The sequence below is a fragment of the Salvia splendens genome, chromosome 3 (genome assembly GCF_004379255.2).
Source record: "Salvia splendens isolate huo1 chromosome 3, SspV2, whole genome shotgun sequence".
NCBI lineage: Eukaryota > Viridiplantae > Streptophyta > Magnoliopsida > Lamiales > Lamiaceae > Salvia > Salvia splendens.
In genome coordinates, this window is record NC_056034.1 from 21,659,308 (window position 1) to 21,685,234 (window position 25,927).

Genomic DNA, 25,927 nt, shown 5'->3' on the forward strand with positions numbered 1-25,927 from the left:
GTCTCATCTTTCTGTTTTTACCACAACATCCAAAGCGAATCCGGTGCCGTTTTCAACTTGGTTATGTATATATTACAGACTAATCAAAGGGTACACAATTGAGAAAAAAAAAACACTGTAAAAATGGGTGAGAAAAAGCTTCACGCCATTATGATTGGTTTCTGCTACCAAGGCCACACCACCCCCTTCACCAATCTGGCTATCAACCTTGCTTCCAACGGATGCGCCGTCACCTTCGTCCAAACCGAGTCCGTCCACCACATGTTATGCAAAGCCAACGGCGTCAACGCTGCGAACGGTGATCCCTTCCTAGGTACAAATCTCGACATACGTTACGCCACCATCAGCGATGGGCTGCCCCCGGACTTTGACAGGCTCCTCTACTACGACGACCACTGGGATTCCATGTACCGCCATTTCCCATCTCGCATGGATGAAGTCGTCGGAAGCTTAATCAGCTCGGACCCGCAGCTGATTCATTTCTTGGTGGCTGACACTTTCTATTCTTGGCCGGCGGCTATTGCCAGAAAATACAACATCTCGAGCGTCTCCTTCTGGACTGAGCCGGCTCTGGTTTTTGCCATCGACTATCATTTGGATGTCTTGAAAGAGAGAGGCTATTTCCCAATTAAAGGTATGTGTTGACATTTTCTACCAATATTAGAGTTTGAATTTGATTACGTGTATAAAATCTTGTGTATATATAAGGTGATGAGGAGAAGAAAGTGGTAGATTTTATACCAGGGGTTCGACCCATCGAGGCCAAGGATTTGATGTCGTATTTCCACGATCCGGATGTGAGTAGCACCACCAGCAGGATTGTGTGGGATGCATTTGAGCAGGTGAAGTATGCTGATTTTATTCTCATCAACACTCTACACGAGCTCGAGGATGAAGCGATTTCAGCTGTGAACCGAAAGCAGCCTACTTACGCAATTGGTCCTATCAACTTCACCAAATCTGTTGTCCCAAAGAGCCTATGGCCTGAAACAGATTGCGCGAATTGGCTCGATTCAAAGGCCCCCGGCTCTGTTTTGTATTTTTCGTTCGGCAGCTTTGCTCATAGCAACAAGCAGCTCGCTGAGGAGATAGCCCGCGGGCTTCTCCTCAGTGGAGTTCATTTTGTTTGGGTGATTCGCGATGGGGCGGACATTTTACCTGATGGGTTCGAGGATGAGAGCAAGGCTCAAGGGCTGATTATCTCATGGTGCAATCAGAATGAAGTGCTCTCGAATCCTGCGATTGGAGGATTCTTGACTCACTGTGGGTGGAACTCGATTCTGGAAACGATATGGTGCGGCGTTCCTATGATCTGCTATCCGTTTTTCGTTGATCAGCCGACTAACAGGAAACTAGTGGTTGATGACTGGAAGGTGGGGATTAATCTTTGCGATGGACCATCGGTAGATCGGAAAGAAGTTGCAGAGAAGATTAAGCAGTTGATGAGTGCTGAAACTTCAATCTCTCTGAGGGATGAGATGAACAAAATGAGGATGCTGATGCATAAGGCATTGGATGAACAAGGCTCATCGCAGGCAAATTTTAATCAATTTCTCAAAGATTTGAAGGCTAAGGCAGAGGCCTAACCATTGTTTGTCTTTTACTTATTTTGCACTATGTTACATGGCGCTTGATTCAATGCCAAAAGACCAAAGTTATGTAATGAAATTGGGTGGTTCCTCTAAGTTAAAGATAAGTGTAAAACATTGTACTACTACTAATAAATTGAGAAAAGTGACATTTATGTTCCAATAACTATATGTTAAAATTGGGCGATTATATCACGATTTTCTATTGTACACATCGCTATGCTTAAAGGGTCAAACTATTTTACGCTAGTTGCTTATATTTCTGTCCAAGAATGATCATTTTGTCGTAGTAATTGATATTTGCAGAATACCATCTCTTCATGATCAAACATATAAACCGGTCAGAATGTCACATTCTCTTGTTAATTTAATGCCATGTTAATGTTATTAGTGAATCGATTCTTCTTGGCAGCATCTCAAAACGACACTGGAAGATGGATGGTCCCAGAAATCAAAGTGTCACTCCCAAGCTTTAGGTATTCACTTTACTTTTTTTGAAGTTCCACCCTTTGCAGATTACTGGAAATGCCAACCTGTATATGTAAGTATTCTTGCAAGAATTGATTGCACCATATTTAACTTATATTCTCGTCTAAATGCTTTGTTTCAACAATACACCATTTGGTTATTTATTCGACTTCATTGGGGGTGAGAGCAGTGTCAACAGCTAAAGGGCTTTTGTTTATAAATATTCACTTAGGAAATTCAATAGATTTCTGAAATATTTAGTGCAACAGGATATTGAAGAGGAGCTCTAATTTCAAAGATATTATTCCATCATCACCTATGTGGAGTAGTACTTAATTTTTTATTAATAAAAACTACATATTATATTAGTAGTAAGAAGTAGTAAGAATAAATAGAAATCTGCGTTTTATAATTACGGTTATCTATATTACTATAAAAATTATTATTTCTTCACGTTTGCTCTACTTTAGGCTTGGCACGAATTTAATTCGTAATTTGTAAAGTAGGAAAGAATGAGAAAATGTAATTGAAATTATATAGTGGATGGTAGGATCCATAAATAATAAAGTAAAATAGAAGGAAAAAATATAATCATAAATGGATATACACTATTTATATGGAATGGACGAAAAAAAATATGCTAAGTAAAGGATCAAAAATCCAACTAATCAATCTAACTAATTACACTTTATTTTCAATTTTAACACTCCCCCTCAAGATGGAAGCAAAACAGATGCAACCATCTTGCCAATAGAACACCAAATGCAGAAGTGGTTGTATTTTCAAGATGCAAAGGATCCTGCTGGAGCTGCCTTTATGTCCGATATCATCCCATCAAAATCCAAACCAACAGTTTTAGGATCATACTAGCGATACTCAGACCAAGGAACTCCAACATCGTTGAAAATGTTCTTGTGATTCCCCCAGGTTGAAGCTGATATCAGAACTTTAGCGCCAAGAAAACATTTCTCCATGAGCACTGCAGCAAGCCGCAGAGAGCCAGTCCCCGAAAGACCCTGGATAGTGGCAACTCTTTGTTGCTGAAGAACAGAGCTTTCTGCTCCAAATAATAGTTCAGCCGTAGCCTTGTTGAATGCAGCCAAACCTTCGATTGGTAGATACTCTTTGTTCTCTCCCCTTTCCAGCATAAGATTTTCTGTTTTCTTCGCAACATCGAGCACATAACCAAACACATAAGAAGATGTTGATTACGCAACTCCAAGCTTGCAACCAAAAATTCACCAATTGTTGCAATCACCAACAACAAATTTCCAATCCCCTACCCAATGCAAGAGCATCAACAGCCTAGCAACCAAAGGTCTTGCATTTGCAACAACTAAGAACAATGAGTCAATCACAACACCAGCTACGAACAGCACCGCCACGAACCGGGCTTCGATCATAGACAAGAGACTGAAGAAAAAGGTTTAGAAAACAGAGGATCCGATTTGATTGGAGAAACAGAAACTGATTCACAAATGAAACACATCCAACCGAACAATCGGTGAACAACAAAACAAACATCCGACATACAATCGTAAAACCAGAGATAAATCTGAAAACATATTCAGATTCAACAACAAATTTGAGAAAACATATTCTCAAAACGAAAACACTCAACCGAATTCAATCGGAGAGATACAAACTTGGATCATACAAATCCAATGAACAAATGATTGAGAAAATCGGAGCATACAGCTGCATACTTCAACATACTACACCAAACATGAACTCTAAAGCAGAGAGAACCGATTACAATCGGAATTGAAAAAAAATTAAAAACTCAACTGAGATCAGAAGATAGAGAAATCACTGATCTAGAGTACATCGGAGGTGAGGAGACGGAATCCGGTGAGAAGTAATAGATGAAATCTCCATAGACTTGCGGAAGAACTACGGCAGATTATCGACGATCCAAAAATCTGAATTCTAAGAACAAACCCTAACTATGAAGACTCAAAAGAAAAAAAAATAGGATAGAGGAGATAGAGGCGAGAGGCGCAGCGGATTGCGCTCTGATACCATGTGAAAAATGGAGAAGAGGATGATGGATAAATCTCCATTGATGGAGAATGAAGGAAAATGCAGATGAAATGCTACGAAGAAGAAAGAGAACAAAGGAGAGTATTTTTCATTAATGGACTACATTTTGGAAAATTAAGCAAATTACAATAAGGAGCTTTATATATAGGCTAAGTAAAGGAACAAAAATCAAACTAATCAATCTAACTAATTACACTTTATCTTCAATTTTAACACCGAGAGCGTGCTGCGGCGCTGGGAGAGGAGAAGGCAGAGAGCATGGCACTACGGCGTCAAACTGAGAGGGAGAGGCGGTGCCACAGCTGTGGACGGCGGCACAGAGGGGCTGGGCGAGAACTGAGCAGGAGGGAGGCGCTGCGCACGTTCTTTTTGGGGGTACATACGTGCGGGGAAGGATCCCCTACCGTGGGCGAAAACACAGCACCTTGTGCTGTTGTACAAACAACATAGTTTTACCATAATTTAGGAGTACTTAATTTTATTTTATTTTATCAATAATCACATTGATGATTTAACTTTTAATAAATTCTATTCCGTTATCTCATTTTCTTGAATTGGAAGCGTAGCATTTTTTAAAGTTTTTTTTTTCGCTTTCCAAATTTTGATGGTACATTTAATTATTTAATTTTTTAAATAATAGAAAAATATCTAATTTATTAAATTTTTTAAAAATTGAAAAATCGGGTAATTTGGGTATTCCTGATAATCCAAATATTTCATGCCCAAACCAAATCCCGAAACGCGAAAAATCAGGTATCCAATACCCGACTTTTCGGGTTTGGGTATCGGGTATCCACTTTGACAGCCCTAACTAAATTATATAAAGTGGTTGTCTTAATGTTTCGTGATTTTGATTTTTTCTGTAATAATGTCTGAATACTTTACTGGACTTTTATAGCACCCGCATTAGATTTTCTTTTCCATATTAAGGTCTTAATCTCATCATGTTAAACGTATAATTGTTGAAGAATTGGGCCAATTTTCGGATTGACGTCGCGACTGTTCACGATATATACCAAAGCCTATTTAGATTGTGAATTTGTTTTTCTTCTGCAAGAACTGACTTAGTTACCTTTTGCGCCGCTCACAACTAGTCTACTATGCAGAAGACTTATACTCATTTTGTTTCTCATGTATTTAAATGTGAATTGAAACATCTTATAAATGCATAAATGCATACGTAAAACACATTATAACAAAATATTCATTCTCATAAATATAGTAAAAATGGATATCTTTGGCTATTACATATTCAAGCATATGAAAGATGTTTTTCAATATACTAAACTCTAACATCACCAATGTACCAGAACGATTGTCCTTCATTAAGGAGTGACCGACGTACCCCGGGGCCTATACTAAAGTCCGAGCTTTACTTTGTAGACCACCTCCTTAGTTTTCGCAACTTGACGTACTTCAATGATCGTTGCGTGGCTCTGATAACACTGTAGGTGTCACGACCGCCCTACTAGGGTATAATAAATGTGGCGATCGCGACTTAAACAAACTTAAATATAACAAGGAAAATAGGCTAGGGTTTCATCAAAAAGGTTTGACCAACATATTAAATGAGTAATTAAGTATAAAACAAGATGAAGACTCGGGTTTAAATAATGAGTTGGGCCGGAAATTAATATTTCAGGAAAAGATTAAGAGTTTGACATTATCCAACAAGACTGTAAAAATCCAATAACCGAACAAATTCAAGTTCAAGCCCAATATAAGTAAAATAAATATCGCAGCGGAAACGACCAAGAGAAAGAGTGAAGTCATGTGTGAAGACACGACGACACTCGGAGTTTCAAGACAATACTATCAATTTGTTTAGTTTGCTCAACACCGCCAACCGCTCGTCGCCGCTCAACCTGCACATAAGGAGAACACATGCATGGCTGAGTACTTATAAAAATACTCAGTGGACTTATGCCGAAAACATTTTCATAAAAAAATTTGTTATTTATCATGCATACGTAAGTAACCATCGGGGTTTAGCTTTAGAAAGGCCCGAGGCACTCAAAATCATTTCTCATTGTAAAAGTCGACTGATCAGTCATTTTCCCATAGACGTTAGCCATATCTTCCAATACATGACAGGGAATGCGGCCGCAAACCAGGTCACTAGACCGGCCAGCCCGTACGCTAGCACACGATCTACCATAGGTGTACACTAATCAAAGTAGGGTTTGCGACCCTACGAGGATCCGAATTCGATTTAAGTAATAGTGGCAAAAGCCACATCAGATAGGCACGTTAAAACAAATCACGGCATGATAAACATAGTGATTTCCATCGATAAAGTAATTAGGACATGGTCCGTAGTTAAAAGAAAGCCCACCTCGACCGTTTAGACCTTAAGTACTTCTTTCCCTTTGTTATCACGCTTCGTGCACGAGTTATCACCTTTGATAATATCATGTATCACCAATCAGTCACAAACATGACTCATAATTATGCATGTCCCCACGTTTTTCCTTTATCCCCATCGACAAAAGGAAACACACCATAGCATATATCCTTGAATAACACATCACTTCATCATAGAGTGGTTCTTAAGCATTTATATAAATCATGTATATCATTTCAAATAACAACATAGTTGCTTTTGTAAAGATAGAAATCTGACAGCACCGCGACATCATTTTGTAAAAATCATTAAAATTTCACACGACTTCCGTTGGGGCTAAAATTTTACCACACTGCAGTAGACTCATCAAATAACTTCCAGTTTAAAAATCACGTCAAAATAACCTTTTTTAGGTCGGTCGAATTGAAAGCGTAACCTACTGGTCGGGAAAACATTTTCGGGCAGAACTGCGCAGTTAACTTCAAAACTTCACCAAAAACTCATCTTTCGTCCAAATAGGTTGAAATTCATACACAACACAGAAGACACCAAGGAGTTTACTCAAAAAAAAGAATCGGACAAAAAGGAGTTCATTTGGTCAGTTAAAAATGCATCGGAACCTACTATCTGAACTCACAGTTTTTCATGTTTCAAAATTTTAATTAGGGTTCTATCCACATTCATTCAAACACAACCTTTTCATGCTTCTAACACACACACATGTTTAAAAGAGTCCTCACACTCATGTTTTCATATAATCATACATCATTCACCAATGATTCATTAAATCTTCATACAATTTCATTCAAAACGCATACACACATACAAATACAAATTCCCACCGATTAAATCCTTAGATTTGAAATCCCTACACTCACTTTATGCATGAGGGAGTCAAAACCATGTTTGAATGGAGAGGATGAAGAAAAGAAGTTCGATTGTACCTTTCTTGATTGAAACAATCGGTAGAACAAATAGAAATCTTGATTCTTCAACCAATTCTTGGCAAGGATGAAAAGATCTTGAGTAGAGTAGAAGAACAAGTGGGAGAGGAGTGGAGAGAAGATGGGGCGTGTGGGAGGGAGAGAGAGGCGTGTGATTAGTGGGGGCTAGGGTTAGGGTTTGTTTTATCCCTATTTATAGAGTTAGAAATAAATCCTCCAATTAATTGCATGAAGATTTGGAGGGGATTTGGTGGGGTAGGGATTAACGTGATTCTTGGGAGGAATAATGGGGAAATTTTCAAAAATCATAGGCTATTTAATTAGCCTATGATTTAATTTTGTATTTCACGGAGTAGAATCAAATAATACAAAGCAGAAAAATAATAATAAGCCTCCCAAAAATATAGGAAATAGGCGTGTATTATTCCCCCCTCAACAAGGAATAAATTTCAAATCTTTAATTTGAAAAAGATAAGGCAAGATTTGCTTGGATATTTGAATTTATTAATGGGAGGAAATAAATAGGGGATCAAATAATATAATAAACAATTTCCTCCTTCCATAATTTGGAAATTTTGAAATCTCCATGGTATAAGGCATAGGTGTCGATTTTTCTCATGAAGAAATAAAGTAATTGGGCTTTGGATTTAATTTGGATAATTATCCCAAACAAATAATTAAATCCAAGAAAAATAGAATTCCTCTCCAATAATTAATAGTGGTCGAAAATTCTAAATAAAATGGGCAAGATAATTATTTATGATCCTATTAAATCTCACTCACCCTTAGGAAAAATAATTCACCGCAATATATTTCATCCCGCATCAATTATTTAAAAGCCACGTCATAAAATCAAAGAATTTGACTCGGTCAAATCAAAATTAGGTCACCAAGGAAAATCACATAACAATTCGCCATTTAATTCACGACATTAAAAGAAATTAAAACAATCGTCTTAGGGTTCAAAAATTAGGGTTCGAAAAGTGGGGCGTTACATCCTACCACTCTTAAAAGAAATTTCATCCTGAAATTTGGTATCCTCAAGGAAAGAGTTCAGGGTACATCTCTATCATTCTTTCCTCATTCTCTCACGTGGCTTCTTCGTGCCCATGATTTCTCCAAAGTACTTTCACACAAGCAGCCGGTTTATTCCTCGCATTCTGGATCTTTTGGTCCAAAATCATTTGGGGTCTCTCTTCGTAGCTCAAGTTTGGGTTCAAAACGACTTCTTTGTAGTGGATCACATGCTTTGGGTCAAAGACGTATTTCCGCAATTGCGACACATGAAAGACGTTGTGCACGTTTCAAAGGCTTGGGGGTAGCGCCAAACGGTATGCAACAGGACCCACTCCTTCAAGGATTTCATAAGGCCCAATAAGCGGTTTCAATTTTCCTTGACACCAAAGCGCGTTATCCCTTTCGACGGGGATACTTTGAGAAAGACCTTGTCGCCCGCTTGAAATTGTAAGTCGGTTCGTCGTGCATCCGCGTATGACTTTTGTCTGTCTTGAGCTTCTTTTATCCTCGCACGAATTTGTCGAACGAATTTTAATCATTTCTTTAACTGCATCAGGTCCAAGTAATCTTCGTTCGCCAAATTCATCCCAATAGAGCGGGGATCTACACTTTCTCCCTACAAGGTTTCATACGGCGCCATGTTTATCGTTGCTTGGAAACTGTTGTTGTAGGCGAACTCAATTAGTGGTAGTGCGGACTCCCAACTTCCTCCTCGGTCTAACACCACGGCTCTCAACATGTCCTCGAGAGTTTGGATCGCCCTCTCGGATTGTCCATGGGTCTGCGGGTGAAGCGTTGTGCTAAAAATTCAATCGAGTTCCAAGCTAGCGTTGCAGACTCATCCAAAATCTTGAAGTGAATTTCGGGTCACGGTCGGACGTGATTGTCACTGGGACTCCATGCAGTCGCACTATTTCCTTTATGTTGATCTGAGCTAGCTTGCTCGATCCATGCGTCACGGGGATCGGTATGAAATGCGCACACTTGGTGAGTCGGTCTATAATTACCCAAATGTCGGTGTTCCCTTTAAGAGTCCTTGGCAAACCCGTCACGAAATCCATGTCGATGTGCTCCCATTTCCACTCGGGAATTTCTAGTGGTTGCAACTTGCCGTAGGGTCATTGATGTAGAGCCCTCACCTGTTGGCAGGCTAAGCAGCGCTCTACAAATGCCGCTATATCCCTCTTCATACCGTTCCACCAAAATGACTTCTTCAAGTCTTGGTACATTTTCGCACTTCCTGGGTGGGCGGTGTAAGGAGTCTCATGTGCTTCGCTCATCACTTCGTTTTTGAGATCCTCGTCGTCCGGTATGCATAATCGTCCTTTGAAGGTAAGAGTCTTCTTCACTAAAGTTTCCAGATTCGCCGGTTCGCACTTCTACACGAATCTCCTCTAGTTTCGTATCCATCCGTTGTGCTTTAATAATTCTCGTCCTTAGATCAGGTTCAACAACTAAAGTGGCGATTCGCGCTTTCACTATTTCAGGTGCTCTCACCACTTCCAAATGCATCTTACTAAGCTCGCGGACCAGGCTTTCTTCTTTGGTGAGAAACATGGCCAGTTGGGAATGACCCTTCCGGCTCAAGGCATCTGCCACTACATTTGCCTTGACAGGGTGGTAATTGATGCCACAATCGTAGTCCTTCACCAATTCGAGCCATCTTCGTTGTCGCATGTTTAAATCCTTTTGCTCGAAGAAAAATAAAATTTCAGGCTTTTGTGGTCCGTAAAGATCTCGCATCGAACTCCGTAGAGGTGATGCCTCCAAATCTTTAAGGCGTGTACCACTGCTGCTAACTCCAGGTCGTGGGTTGGGTAGTTCAACTCGTCTGGCTTCAATTATCGTAATGCGTAGGCAATCACTTTGTTGTTTTGCATAAAAACACATCCAAGTCCCACTTTCGAAGCGTCAGTGTAGACCACGTAGTTCATTATAGGCTCTGGCACAACTAAGATTGGCGCGGTGGTCAGTTTCTCCTTCAAAAGTTGAAAACTTGCCTCACTCTCCGGGGTCCAATTGACTTTTACCCCCTTCTAGAGTTGCTGGGTCATGGGTCTCGCTATCTTTGAGAATCCCTCGATGAAACGTCGGTAGTATCCCGCCAATCCGAAGAAACTGCAGATTTCACTCGGCGTTTTCGGCGATTTCCAATTTTGTACAGCCTCGACCTTTGCTGGGTCCACTTGAATTCCATCAGCCTTCACGATATGACCAAGAAAGTTCACTCAATTCAACCAGAACTCACACATACTAAACTTGGCATATAACTTTTTCTTCTGCAACGTCTCCAACACCGTTCGCAGGTGCCATCCATGCTCCTCCTCGTTCTTCGAGTATACTAACATATCGCCGATGAAGACTAACACAAACTTATCGAGATACTCGTGGAAAACTCGGTTCATCAAGTCCATGAAAACTGGCATCACGACACTCTCATAATGGCCATAACGGGTGTGAAAAGCAGTCTTAGGCACATCCTCTTGTCGGACCTTCAGTTGATGATATCTCGACCTCAAGTCCATCTTTGAAAATACTCCAGCTCCTCGAAGTTGGTCGAATAGGTCATCTATCCGCGGCAGTGGATACTTGTTTTTTAGGGTCATTTTGTTCAATTCTCTACAGTCGATACACATCCTCATCGACCCATCTTTCTTCTTGACAAACAGCACAGGCGCGCCCCATGGTGAGGCACTGGGCCTAATGAAACCCAGGTCCATAAGCTCTTGAAGTTGTATCTTGAGTTCTTCTAACTCTTTAGGCGCCAATCGGTATGGTGCCTTGGACACAGACGCCGACCCTGGCTCTAGGTCGATTGTGAACTCCAGTTGTCGATCTGGCGGTGGTCCAGGCAAAGTTTTGGGGAAAACATCGGGAAATTCTCGTACAACGGAAACATCTTCCACTTTCCTTTCTCCTACCTCCTCTCCTTGTAGATAGGCAAGATAGGCGGGACGCCCCTTTCTTACCATCGTACTAGCTTGGAGCGCGGAGATGATAGATGTTCGCCGGTTCATCGAGATTCCATAGTATATGGTGGGTACCTTCCCCGGGGCTTGCAGAGATAATTGTCTCTCCTTGCAACGAATCGTCGCAAAAATTCGTGGTTAACCAAACCATTCCTAGAATTACGTCGATATCCCCATCGCCATAACTTGCAAGTTGTAAGCGACTAACTTAAGTTCTCCCAAGAAAATTTCTATTAACTCTCCTCGTTTTTTCTTCCAACTCCCACACAATTTTCTAATATTCATGGTATTATCACACATTTCTTTTCTCGATCGTCTCGTCGTCCCGTGGCTCTTTCTCGTCACCTTTCATATGTTCTCTCTTGTTGATGATATTTATTTTATGCAATAAACTCTATGAAGGGGCTTGTATTTACTCTACAATTTCCTCGCACGATGGTGACCTTAAATACATCTTCTCATATTATTTACTCGCTTATCGTTCGATCGATCATTCACTCATATATGTATCTCATCGGTTATGTAGACGCTTCTGGTTGGTGTGTCATTTTGAGCATGTCTGACTATAGAAACTTATCCCTTGTGTATATCCGGGTCGACTACTGCATTTCCCTACCGTCTAGCATCAAGGATTCGAAATTTGACCCAACAGTCTTACTTGGATATGAACAGATTTCAAATTGTTGCAACATTGCTAAGGATATCTTTAGTCGGGGAGGCTCCAAAATTAATCAAGGAAACAAGAACAACAATGCAATGGTTGAGTTCCATTGGACTCAACCCGTCCATTCTAAGAATTAAATGGTTTAGCGGTATCAAATAAAACCCATAGAGATTTGAGAGTTTACTTATGATGAGAGTTCGGAAGAACATGAGATAGGTCATGGAAACATGATGAAACTGCAAAAATTCTCAAATTCCATAGCCGACTGCTACATCACAATTTGCAAAAATTCCGGACAGCAATGAATGATATCGTTCAAACATGACAAGGCCTAAAATACTCAGTCGCGGCAGGATTTAGATACATAGACAAATGTCATGAAGTAGTACAAATGATGGTTCAACAACATCATGTTATTGGAAAAAGATGAAATCACATCAATGGGTTCGCGGGTTTGTTAAAGACAACTCAAAGTGAATGGAACTTTTCAGAAATTTAACACGATCAACCCGTTAAGGAAGAAGAGAACATGATAGCCTTAACTTGGTGTTGCAGAAAGAAAAAAAAAATCATTGAGTATGAAGCAATATATGTAGTGAAACCGAGCTAAAAAGAATTTCACTTCTGCAAGAAAGAACTTGCCACATACATGGTTACAAAATAAAGAGGTGAGCTAGTAGTTCCAAGAAGAATATTCCACCCTTTAAAGAAAACATGTTTGGAGGTGTGGTCATACTGAAGGTCATAACTGCAAACAACCTTAGGAATGAAGTTCAATGATAGAAGTTCATAAGGTCAAAATATTGTCCTTATGAATGATGAATCAAGGGAGACTACCCAATCAAGCTATCCAACGTTACAAAGGCAAACACAAACTTTCGAGACAAGTGAGTCATGACTCGATATAGGGAAAAAAAATATAATGGACATTACTTGCAAATTGGGAGTCAACCAAGGTGTTTAAATAGACAAGGGCTCACGTTTATTCAAAACGTCCCGAAAAGAACTTAGAATCCAAGTAAGTACTGTTGATTTAAAAATCATTCATTCTAGCTACGAGGGTCGCACTCCCTCGCACATTTTTCGCGAGCCTGAACATGGTAACATCGTTCTATGAAATCGTGGATTCCAAGTTGAGATTCATCGTATCGGCGAAATTAATAACATTTTTTTGATGGTCGCATCTTCAAAGTCTTCTTGCCATGCTACGTAGTTTTCGAAACGCATTGCCGTTGTACACGTGGTCTTAAGGTGTCGTAAACGTCGTCGTATTTGTGTCGCATCGCCACTCTGGCATGGTATACAAGACTGCTTAGTTTTATTAGATCTTAGGCATGATCTCGCCATTGTGAGGATATACCAAAGTTTGAAATATATACTTTCGTTGGTTTTATCACTCAGGAAAGTGATATTGCAGTTGTCAACTTACAACTCAGTTCTAGCACGTTCAAATTGCCCTATCTCTTAGGCACTCTTTAATTTCAAGCATAGCTTGAAGCCTCGTACTTTAACGTATATCTGATCATTACCTAAATCAAGCTTCATATGGCTCCTACGTTTGCAACATGGTTCAAAAGTTCCACATTTCACTTTAATAGTGGTTCTATACGATACCTCGTACTTCATCGGTCATGAATTTTCACCACATAAACGTCATACATATATTGCACAATCAACACATTTATTCGTATGAATCATTTGGTGTTCCATAACATAACAAACATCATACATTAATATATGTGAATAGCAACAGTCAGTCAATCAATCATCCATGGAATAACATTTCATAAATCATGCAGTTCATGCTCATCTATATCACAATCACAACTCGCAACTACACTCGTATCATGCTTTGCATTTCACAGTTTCATAGTCATGAAATTTTAACCGCCTAGGCATAAAATTTTGTCTTTCATGGAAGCAACATATATTTTCTTCAAGTAAAATTTACAGTTTTGTGGACGTAATAGAAAATCTCAACATCAACCAATACAAGTTCATTATCATGCTTCGATATCCAGCACATTCAACGCCATCATGCCTCACTGTTAAACAAAAGCAACTGTATAATCTCATAGTGTCTCCCGGTTCATATCTTCACAACCTTTTCCAAAAGCCATAGTATTTACTTATTTCCCACAAGGGTTGTTTCATAGTGCAATCAAGTAATCACACTCATACTTCACGTTTCACAATTCATGTAATTTCAGTCATTTAGAATTTCATCTATCCTAACCCATAGAGGTCCAATCACATATTCACTGATTTTTCCTTATCGGGGTGTGCACAACAGTATTCATCATTTTTGGCATAGTCGTATTAAGCAATTTCATATCCATGTATTTTCATCATCCCACACTTCCGAACAACATTTTCAAGGACATCATATTATCTTCAATTTCCATCGAAATGATTTCATTTTCTACAAGAGGAATATTCCCATCACACTTTCCAATATTTCACAGGTTCAGATCAAACTTATTGAAACCCTTGTTACCTCATTCTTCGTGGTTGGGCGGAGACGAGTTGTGGTGTTGATCCTTCGATGATTATCAATTTGTCAAATTACACATGAATAGACTTTGACTCAACAAGACTCTTGGGTCCAGAGCGGAAAGAACTGAGGCTCTGATACCAAACTGTCACGACCGCCCTACTAGGCTATAATAAATGTGGCGATCGCGACTTAAACAGACTTAAATATAACAAGGAAAATAGGCTAGGGTTTCATCAAAAAGGTTTGACCAACATATTAAATGAGTAATTAAGTATAAAACAAGATGAAGACTCGGGTTTAAATAATGAGTTGAGCCGGAAATTAATATTCAAGGAAAAGATTAAGAGTTTGACATTATCCAACAAGACTGTAAAAATCCAATAACCGAACAAATTCAAGTTCAAGTCCAATAGCTAATAAGTAAAAGAAATATCGCAGCGGAAACGACCAAGAGAAAGAGTGAAGTCATGTGTGAAGACACGACGACACTCGGAGTTTCAAGACAATACTATCAATTTGTTTAGTTTGCTCAACAACGCCAACCGCTCGTCGCCGCTCAACCTGCACATAAGGAGAACACATGCAGGGCTGAGTACTTATAAAAATACTCAGTGGACTTATGCCGAAAACATTTTCATAAAAAAATTTGTTATTTATCATGCCATACGTAAGTAACCATCGGGGTTTAGCTTAAGAAAGGCCCGAGGCACTCAAAATCATTTCCCATTGTAAAAGTCGACTGATCAGTCATTTTCCCATAGACGTTAGCCATATCTGTCAATACATGACAAGGAATGTGGCCGCAAACCAGGTCACTAGACCGGCCAGCCCGTAAGCTAGCACACGATCTACCATAGGTGTACACTAATCCAAGTAGGGTTTGCGACCCTACGAGGATCCGAATTCGATTTAAGTAATAGTGGCAAAAGCCACATCAGATAGGCACGTTAAAACAAATCACGGCATGATAAACATAGTGATTTCCATGATAAAGTAACTAGGACATGGTCCGTAGTTAAAAGAAAGCCCACCTCGACCGTTTAGACCTTAAGTACTTCTTTCCCTTTGTTATCACGCTTCATGCACGAGTTATCACCAATCAGTCACAAACATTGACTCATAATTATGCATGTCCCCACGTTTTTCCTTTATCCTCATCGACAAAAGGAAACACACCATAGCATACATCCTTGAATAACACATCACTTCATCATAGAGTGGTTCTTAAGCATTTATATAAATCATGTATATCATTTCAAATAACAACATAGTTGCTTTTGTAAAGATAGAAATCTGACAGCACTGCGACATCATTTTGTAAAAATCATTAAAAATTCACACGACTTCCGTTGGGGCTAAAATTTTACCACACTGCAGTAGACTCATCAAATAACTTCCAGTTTAAAAATCATGTCAAAATAACCTTTTTTAGGTCGGTCGAATTGAAAGCGTAACCTATTGGTCGGGAAAATATTTTCGGGCAGAACTGCGCAGTTAACTTCAAAAATTCACCAAATATTCATCTTTTATCCAAATAGGTTGAAATTCATACACAACACAGAAGACACCATGGAGTTTACTCAGAAAAAAGAATCGGACAAAAATGAGTTCATTTGGTTGGTTAAAGACGCATCGGAACCTACTGTCCGAACTCACAGTTTTTCATGTTTCAAAATTTTAATTAGGGTTCTATCCCCATTCATTCAAACACAACCTTTTCATGCTTCTAACACACACACATGTTTAAAAGAGTCCTCACACTCATGTTTTCATATAATCATACATCATTCACCAACGATTCATTAAATCTTCATACAATTTCATTCAAAACGCATACACGCATACAAATACAAATTCCCACCTATTAAATCTTTAGATTTGAAATCCCTACACTCACTTTATGCATGAGGGAGTCAAAACCATGTTTGAATGGAGAGGATGAAGAAAAGAAGTTCGATTGTACCTTTCTTGATTGAAACAATCGGTAGAACAAATAGAAATCTTGATTCTTCAACCAACTCTTGGCAAGGATGAAAAGATCTTGAGTAGAGTAGAAGAACAAGTGGGAGAGGAGTGGAGAGAATATGGGGCGTGTGGGATGGAGAGAGAGGCGTGTGATTAGTGGGGGCTAGGGTTAAGGTTTGTTTTATCCCTATTTATAGAGTTAGAAATAAATCCTCCAATTAATTGCATGAAGATTTGGAGGGGATTTGGTGGGGGAGGGATTAACGTGATTCTTGGGAGGAATAATGGGGAAATTTTCAAAAATCATAGGCTGTTTAATTAGCCTATGATTTAATTTTGTATTTCACGGAGTAGAATCAAATAATACGGAGCAGAAAAATAATAATAAGCCTCCCAAAAATATAGGAAATAGGCGTGTATTATTCCCCCCTCAACAAGGAATAAATTTCAAATCTTTAATTTGAAAAAGATAAGACAAGATTTGCTAGGATATTTGAATTTATTAATGGGAGGAAATAAATAGGGGATCAAATAATATAATAAACAATTTCCTCCTTCCATAATTAGGAAATTTCGAAATCTCCATGGTATAAGGCATATGTGTCGATTTTTCTCATGAAGAAATAAAGTAATTGGGCTTTGGATTTAATTTGGATAATTATCCCAAACAAATAATTAAATCCAAGAAAAATAGAATTCCTCTCCAATAATTAATAGTGGTCGAAAATTCTAAATAAAATGGGCAAGATAATTATTTATGATCCTATTAAATCTCACTCACCCTTAGGAAAAATAAATCACCGCAATATATTTCATCCCGCATCAATTATTTAAAAGCCACGTCATAAAATCAAAGAATTTGACTCGGTCAAATCAAAATTAGGTCACCAAGGAAAATCACATAACAATTCGCCATTTAATTCGCGACATTAAAAGAAATTAAAGCAATCGTCTTAGGGTTCGAAAATTAGGGTTCGAAAAGTGGGGCGTTACAGTAGGGATCAGATCACCAAGGATTTATTAATTACTGAGACCTCTTTTAGGCGAAACGTAGAGAGATTGTCAGTCTCTCTATTAATAGAACAAATAAAAGAGCTACAAGTGTAGAAGTACAAGATATAACAAAGAACCTTAGCAATACATAGATCTTCACCGATCTATGTTCAATTAGTTCACTGTATCACATGCGCACTTAACACGCATGTTAGTAGATAACAAGAACAACAATTCTAATTCAATTACAGAAAGAACTAAACACAAGAGCAAGCAAATATGCAGTAAGATTGATGACTCGGCTCGCACTGGCACCGACCACACGCAAAACCTCCTTTAACCAAAAGTCGCAAGGTAAGTCAGTGGAAAACACCCGAAGTGCTTATCTCAGAAAACCTAGGTTTCACAGATTGAGGTACACAATCGCCTGCTGGGGTTTGGTGCCCCTTGCACAGCGGAAGACTTGCACAAAACAAATAAATCAAACATAATATATATTTGACAAATTATGGGATTAGTCAATTCACATGTTAAACACATAATTGCATGCTAGAACGCAAAATAATTATTTATGCTTAAAGAATATAAACCCTAAAACATGAATATTACGGTTTAGGGTTACCGATTTGATTCTCCAAAGAATCGTCGATTGCTTGCACCTTCTCCATGTTGATCTTCAATACTAGACCAAGATCTTCTGACTGGTTCCTGAACTGCATTTCGATATCAGGGTGAACTGATCTTATTAAAATACATAGGACTAGAATAAAGAAGAGACATAAATCACACAGATTGTGAAAAAGGGAAAATCACGCCTACTGCTGAGAGATAGACGATTTTTTATTGTGTTCACACTGCCTCTCATTTATTCTCCTATTTATTAAGTTACATATTGGACCCCTCATCTATGATTTGATCACACTCCTTCATGTCTCAGTATTCAAATCCTAAAGTGAACACATAGTTAGAGGATGACTCGATCACCGATCACTTGAGTCGGTGTAACCTAAAAGACATTACATGGATGCCTGGTAAACTTGAACATACCGTTTAGTCTTCTTCAAGTACTATAGTATATTATTTACCCAATCCAATTTCCTTGGCCATGGTTAAAATGATATCAAGCTTCTATGTCAACAGTAAAGCTAATATCTAACTTAATACACATCATAGCATACATGAAACTTCCAATTACGGAACTTGTCTCATTCTTCTTGATCTCATTCAGTGTCGAAAAACACTTGACTAGAGACAAGATAATTCCATCTAGAGAAGTAAAAACTTTTCTTGGAATCTGCAATGCTAGAGTGTCTAAGTATGATGTAGATGTAGGATTCTTTAAGAAAACTTAACATTCTTTTTCTAGCAATCTAATAACTTAGATGCTAAGAATGTAACTAGTTTATCTTAAATCCATCATCCTTAAACTGGGTAGACGACCAGTTTCCTATGCTAGATAACACTCTTAGTTGTTTATCAACTTTTATAGATGTCATCATCGTAGATTACCAAGAATACCATATATAGTGCACTTTCAACTTTCTTAAACTTGTAGCTTTGTTAAGGGTCGTGGTCAAATTCAAAAGATTTGACAATGTGGATGAAACACATGTTCTATGATTTAGATGCTTGTCTGCGACCATAAATGATCTACATAAGCTTCCAAATCACGTGTTTGTTGCCCTGTATTACATAACCATCAAGATGTTCTATGTAGATGATCTCCTCAAGACTTCTACTTAAAGAAAACTATCTTGACAATCATAATACGTACATCCTAATTTATGTAAGCTACAATAGATAATATGATACAGATTGACTTAGGCAGAATGGCAGCTGAGAATATGATTCTCTCTGGGTATAACCCTTTAGCCATTGTTCTAGCCTTTTAAGATCCATGTTTACACTTGCAGATCCACTAGCTCCCACCGGCTAAAATAGTCTATGGGTAGTATCGCAAGTCTTGCAAACATTCTTGTCTATCATAGATTATTATTCAGAATCTATCATCTTTTCAAAAACAATTATCTGAATGAGCCAATGCGTCCTTGTAGTTACAGGGATTAGGTTCAAGTCGATCTAGGACTTGAGTCTAAAGACTCTCTTAGACCCATGAACTTCTTATGTTCGCAAGGAACGCTCCCACTACAACATGGCCTCACAATCTCAGGTACATAAATTGATTTTCTTAGTGCATACTCCCTCCGTCCTATTAAATATGCAGCATTTGCTTTTCGGCACGAGATTTTATGTAGTGTTGTTTTGTGAGTTAATGAAGAGAGAGTAAAGTAAGAGAGAAGAAAAAGTAGAGAGAGTATTGTTTCCATTTTTAGAAACGTTTCATTTTTAATGGGACAGACCAAAAAGGAAAACGTTTCATTTCTAATGGGACAGAGGGAGTATGTTTCTAATGGTATAAATTCTTGGTTAAGATGGAAAAAATCGATATATCTCACTTATCTTGAGAGTTATCATGCTTGGTAGGCTTGTAATTCTTCTCATAATCTCCATCCAAGAATCTAGTATTCATGTAAACAAATACATTCTAGTTCTGAAGAATATAGAACTTATACAATTTCTATCATTTGGGATAACCTTAAAACATACCTCAGTACACAACTCCAATTACTTGCTTTCCTTTTCCAAAACATGTGTTGGAATAACTCCACACATTGAGATGTGCTGGACTAGACTTGCCTCTAGTCTACAACTCGTGTGTTGTAGAAGGCACTGGTGTTATGGTAGTTTCTTTAAGGTATAACTTGTTGTTTCCAACGTATATCCCGTCAATGATAAGGTGTTATTGAGTACAACTGTTCACTTATCGAACTCGTCTAAGAGAGACTTCGATATCTTCTTATATGACTAATTAATCACATAAATCCGTAGAATTATTCACATAGAATTCAATCTATAAAAATCCATAAGACAAAATAAAATTAATCGTAATTATCCTAATTTATCTAGGATTTATCTAGATAGAATTTAATCTATCTAAATCTATAAAATAAAGATAAAAATCTAATTAATCTATAATTCAATTAAAAAATTAAAATTTTAGATAATCCAATTAAATTGATATATTCAAAATTTATTCTAAATTATATCTTGAAATTAATTCTAAAATTAGTTCCAAGGGTTAGGAAACCCTAAGAGCACCCGCAACGCGTCTCGCGGGTGTCTCTTATCTCGTCCCCCGAGACGAGACGGACGCGGGACGCGTTGCAGCATCCCGTCTCGTCACCATCCCCCCGAGACGCCCGTCCCACCGAGACGGATGGCGAGCCATCTCGCCACGCGCCCGCGCGACGTGGCGTGCGCTGGCGCCACACGTGACGCCCACTCATATTTAATAAAAAAACGGTAATATGACCGTTCAACGGTCATTTTAATTTTTTTTATTCTATAAATACTCTTTCACACACACAAACACACATCTATTCTTCTCAAATCATCTCTCTTTCCTCTCCAATTTTCATGTCAAATCATCTCTTTTATTATTCTCTCAAATTTAATCCATTCGTGCATCCATTTGAGCAAATGCGTCGAACAATGGAAGAATCACTTGAAGAAGATCAACGTAGGGAGGCGGAGGCGGAGGAAGCCGTGCCGCCCCAACGACGATCCCAGACTTACATCTATCATAACCGAGAGGAAGCCGCCGCAAGGTTAGTACGCGACTACTTCTGTGATAACCCGGTATGGGGAGAGACCTCCTTCCGTCGCCGTTTCCGCATGCGGAAACTGCTATTTCTGTACATCGCAAATACATTGGAAGCCTGGGAAATGTTCTTCCAAGAAGGGTTCGACGCCGTTGGCCGTCCCAGCCACACGACGCTGCAGAAATGTAATGCAGCAATCCGTCACTGGACAAACGACGGATTTGTTCGACGAATACCTCCACATTGGAGAAAGCACTTGGAGAATGTGCTTGATGAACTTCTGCAAATGCGTCCGGGCAGCCTTCACCGACGAATTTCTCCGGAAGCCAAGCACGGCAGATTGTCAGTTTCTGCTCCACCTTCACGAAGAAGTGCACGGATTCCCCGGGATGCTTGGCAGCGTCGATTGCATGCATTGACAATAGAAGAATTGCCCTGTGGCGTGGAGGGGGTCATACACGAGCGGCCACAAAGGCACCCACCCCACCGTTATACTCGAGGCCGTTGCCGACTACCGGCTATGGATTTGGCATGCGTACTTTGGGGTCCCCGGATCGAACAACGACGTCAACGTGCTCAACCAATCCGACCTCTTCACCGAAGTTTTGGATGGTAAAGCGCTGACCATCAACTTCATCGCTAACAACCGGCAGTATAAAATGGGGTACTATGTTGCCTAAGGCATCTACCCGAAGTGGCCAACCTTCGTGAAGACGTTCAACAGGCCGGTGAACAAAAAATAGGCTCTTTTTTGCGCAGAAGCAAGAGGCTGCTCGTAAGGATGTGGAGAGGGCGTTCAGGGTTCTCCAAGCGCACTTCAACATTATCAAAGCCCCGGCTCGTACGTGGTTTATGGAGAATATGGTCGACATCATGTATACGTGCATAATCTCGCACAACATGATTGTCGCCGACGAAGGACCTGAGGCGGGAAATTGGTTCTACCCTGAAACCCCCGAAGCTCTACCGCAAGAAGTCTGCCTCGCAGTGGAGTGCATTCGTCTATGCAAGATCGGTTGTCTATTCGGGCAAGGACACGTGATTCTACCGCTCACGCCCAACTCCAGTATGATCTAATGGAGCACATTTGGGCAAACTTTGGCAACCAGTAGAGTGCGAGGAAGAAATTAAATTATGTATTTTTAATATTTTTTTAGGATTTTAATTATGTGTTTTTTTATTTTTTTAAGAATTTGAAGTTGCAATTTTATTTTATTTTATTTAATGAAGTGTGTTTTTATTAATTGAATTTGTTGGAAATAAAAATAAATAATGAAATTGAATGAATAGTTAATGGATGAAATGGTTAAGAGACGGATAAAAGATGAAGGGTTGCAGGTGCTGAGTGTTGTCTCTTAGTTAAGAGATGGAGTGAAAAGTACAGTGGGGCCCATGAATAGTTAAGAGATGAGACGGTTAAGAGACGGATAAGAGACAGCGTTGCGGATGGCCTAACTAATTTCAAAATTTTCTCCAAATTAATTCCTAGGATTACGGAAACCCTAACTAATTAGGAAAGTTGCGCTACCACAAGCCTGGAAACGCCACCGACGACCTCCCACTCGAACCGCAGCTGCTGTCACAGCAGCCGTTGCTGTAACGACGCTATGGCTGCATCTTCACCGCAGCCATTTTGCTGCTTAAACGAGTAGTCGGACTCCCATTGTTACGTGATGATTCCGCGAATTTTTGATAATGATAAATGCTCGTAAAAATAAATTACGACACAGAGAATTTTACGTGGTTCGATTTACTGAGGTAAATCTACGTCCACGGGGAGAAATGGGGGCAGGTTTGTATTGCTTGATCTGCGAATTACAGCTTACAACACAGACTTGCTATATGATTATTTCTCTAGAGAGATTCTAACTTTTTCTACCAGATCTAAGTTCTATTTATACATTGAACTAAGATCGTGGCTTACATCATCACTCTAGGTCGTGGAGGTCGTGTAGGTCATGGCCTAAGATCGTGGCCTGAGTTGACGCCACGTGGTAGTGGGTGTGTTGGAAGTTGTGGAAATCCTGCATGGGTCCACTAACTCCTTGTTCGGTCGAAAACTGAGACCGAACTGCTTTGGTTGCCGATCTGAGAGTAGAGCTTGGTTGGCTTTTACCGAGCTGTAGGCTGAGGCCGAACTCTTTGATAATGCCGAACTCGCAGAGCTTGATTGGTCGGCTTTTACCGAGCTGTAGGCTGAGGCCGAACTCTTTGGTAATGCCGAACTCATACTCTTCCTTGGGCTTTGGGCTGATGGGCCGTCATTGCTGTCGGGCTTGTTTAGTACGCACCCCATCACTACCCCCCCCGAAAGACGAAGTGAATCACTTCGGCGAAGCGAGTCACTTCGGCATTCTGGATAAAGGTACGGGGGAGGCTGACGTCAGGGGACGTGCCTTGCATGTGGCTGCATTAAATGCGACAGTAAAATCCGGCCGTTGAATCCTGAAAAGGTGGGATTCGAAACGGTGCGACGATTTTGAAATCTTCGCCGAATCTGATAAATACCTCCCTTCTTCATCATTGAAGCACTTTTGCGACTGCTTCTTCTGCACTCTATCTCCTTTGCGAAAAAGATTTTCTTCTGCTTTCAAAAATTTCCTCAGATTTTGCAAAGAGTAAGGACCATGTCTGCTTCTTCTTCGTCTGAGTCTGGTAGCGGTGGTGAAGGGGGTAAGGGGTCTTCTAGCCGGAAAGAATCCGGGGAGAAGACCGTAGAGTATTTTCACAGTATCTTGAGTAAGGATACTGTGATATCCCTTCACGAAAAATACTCTTTTCCTGGGGGGAAGGTTGCGATTCCTGACGACCTTTATAGGGCGGACTCGCCGCCGGAAGGTTACGCCACCGTCTACGAAGCCAGCTTAGAATGCGGGCTTCGTTTCCCCCTTCCCCTTGCCTTTGTAGAGTTGCTAGATTTTTTTCAACTCCCTTTAGGTCAGGTGACTCCGAACTCTTGGAGGCACTTATCGGCTTTTGCTGCCGAACTGCGTAGGCTAGATAAGGATCTGTCTCTGAGGGCAATCCTTAATTTTTTCCAGTTTAAAAGGAAGGGATCTTGGTTTTACTTGGTCCCTTTACAGCCTTTTAGGGCCTTTTGTAAAACCAAATGGCCGAAATGGCAAAATCGCTTCTTTTTTTATAATAGGACTGCGGCTCCTAGTTTTCCCTGGAGAGGGCCGAAGTCCGTTATCCGTCATCCTCGGCCTGAACCGTTGGACGAGCTCGATGGCGAGCTCAACAAGATTCCCATAGTTAGGAAACAATACACGGAGTCTGAGCTCGTCAAGGGCGACGTCGTGTTCGACATCTCGTCTTCGGACGAAGAGGCCGAGGGTGAGGATTTCTCTTTATCTTTATGCTCTACTGCTTTAACGAAGAAAACTAACCTTGCTTTCTTGCTTTTTGGCAGTGTACATGCTGAACAAGGCTACCCGAAAATCTTCGGAGTCCAAGGAGCCGGAGAGAGAGAAGGCTACCAGCTCGGCGCCTGATGCCGAGAAGAATCCGAAGAGGCAAAAGACCTCTTCGGGTCCAAAGAAGCCGGAGTCGACTTCGGCAAGTAGGAAGGGGAAGACCCAGAAGCCCCCGAGAGCGCCAGAGAAAGACGTGGTCTTGGCGCCTCCTTTGGAGCATATCTGTGAGCCATTTTTATGGCCCACGGACTTCGCCGAGGTGAATTGTCTTCTTGATTCTTTGGCTTTGCTTCTGTCCTGTATTTTTGGTGCCCTCTGTTGACTTTTTTCTTTATCCATTTTCAGAGGAACGATATGCTCTCCAAGCTCGTCGCCGTCGAACTCTCCAAAGCGTCCAACGACTATGCTGAGATGCAGAGGAAATTGGCGGCTGCTTGTCACCGGGCCGAGCAGGCTGAGGCAAACTTTGAGAAAGCCAGAGCTGCTAGGATTTCGGCCCAGGATGAAGCTCAATTCGCCAAAAACCAGCTCGTCATCCAGCGAGAGCAGACGAAACGGAGGGATGCTGCCGCCGTGGTTGCCCAAGGAGAGGGTCTCCGTGCTTTCGTGGAGAAACTCTTTCTGAGCCACCAATTCTCGGCCTTTGTCGGTGATCTGGTAAGGCTAATTACCGATAAGGGCGAGCAGGGGCCCGAAGTCGTCCTGCCGCTGTACGGCCGGGAGATAGCAGCTCGGCTTCAGAATCTGCCGCTCCTTGAGGAGCTCGCTTCATCCTCGGTCCTGCTTTCTGCAGACCGAGTCCGGAGTTGTCGAGCTGATCGGGACGAGAACCTGGAGGCTATCTTTGCCTCCGTGGGACCCGTTTCACCCGCTTCGACTTACAACGGAGAGGGTGAGGCCGAGCCGCTGGAGCGGGAGGCCGAAGTCGGGCGGGCCGGGCATCCGGAGAAGGAAGCCGATCAGGAGGCGCAGCAGATCGGCTACGGTGGCGCCGAGCAGGCTGGGGAGAGCAAGGAGGCAGAGGCTGAAGCTGAAGCAGATAAGGAGAAGGAAGCTGAACCTCACCGAGAAGGTGGAGACGAAGCTAGCGAAGTATGATTTCGTCTCCCTTCTCCTAGTTTAGTTTCTTCCTTTGTGTAAAATGGCCTTGAAGCCCTCCTTGTATAGAAAAATTTTTTTTCTTATGAATGAAAAAATTCTTCTTTCTGCTCTTGTGTCTTCGTATAGCCTTTCGTACTCTCTTACTCCTGTTGTGGTTTACTACCTGCTCGGTAAGCTGAAATGCCGAACTGACGTAGCTGCTTTGTATTCTTAACTCTCAAGGAGCTGGAGGTACTTCACTGGAAGCGGCTGTAT

The 25,927-nt window shown here is 40.5% G+C and overlaps 1 protein-coding gene across 1 annotated transcript; it reads left to right on the forward strand.

The window, feature by feature from the left end:
• LOC121793417 (UDP-glycosyltransferase 86A1-like) lies at positions 1-1,738 on the forward strand. The gene is made up of 2 exons (XM_042191425.1): positions 1-634; positions 709-1,738. Exons 1-2 carry the CDS (start codon positions 124-126, stop codon positions 1,584-1,586), a joined length of 1,389 nt encoding a protein of 462 aa, XP_042047359.1. The 5' UTR covers positions 1-123; the 3' UTR covers positions 1,587-1,738.
• The last annotated feature ends 24,189 nt before the right edge of the window (positions 1,739-25,927 follow it).

Bases quoted from the DNA above. Each gene is read 5' to 3' on its own strand.
- LOC121793417 (XM_042191425.1), top strand. From the start codon at position 124: ATGGGTGAGAAAAAGCTTCACGCCATTATGATTGGTTTCTGCTACCAA. The intron at 635-708 runs GTATGTGTTGAC...TGTATATATAAG, and splicing joins AGGCTATTTCCCAATTAAAG to GTGATGAGGAGAAGAAAGTG.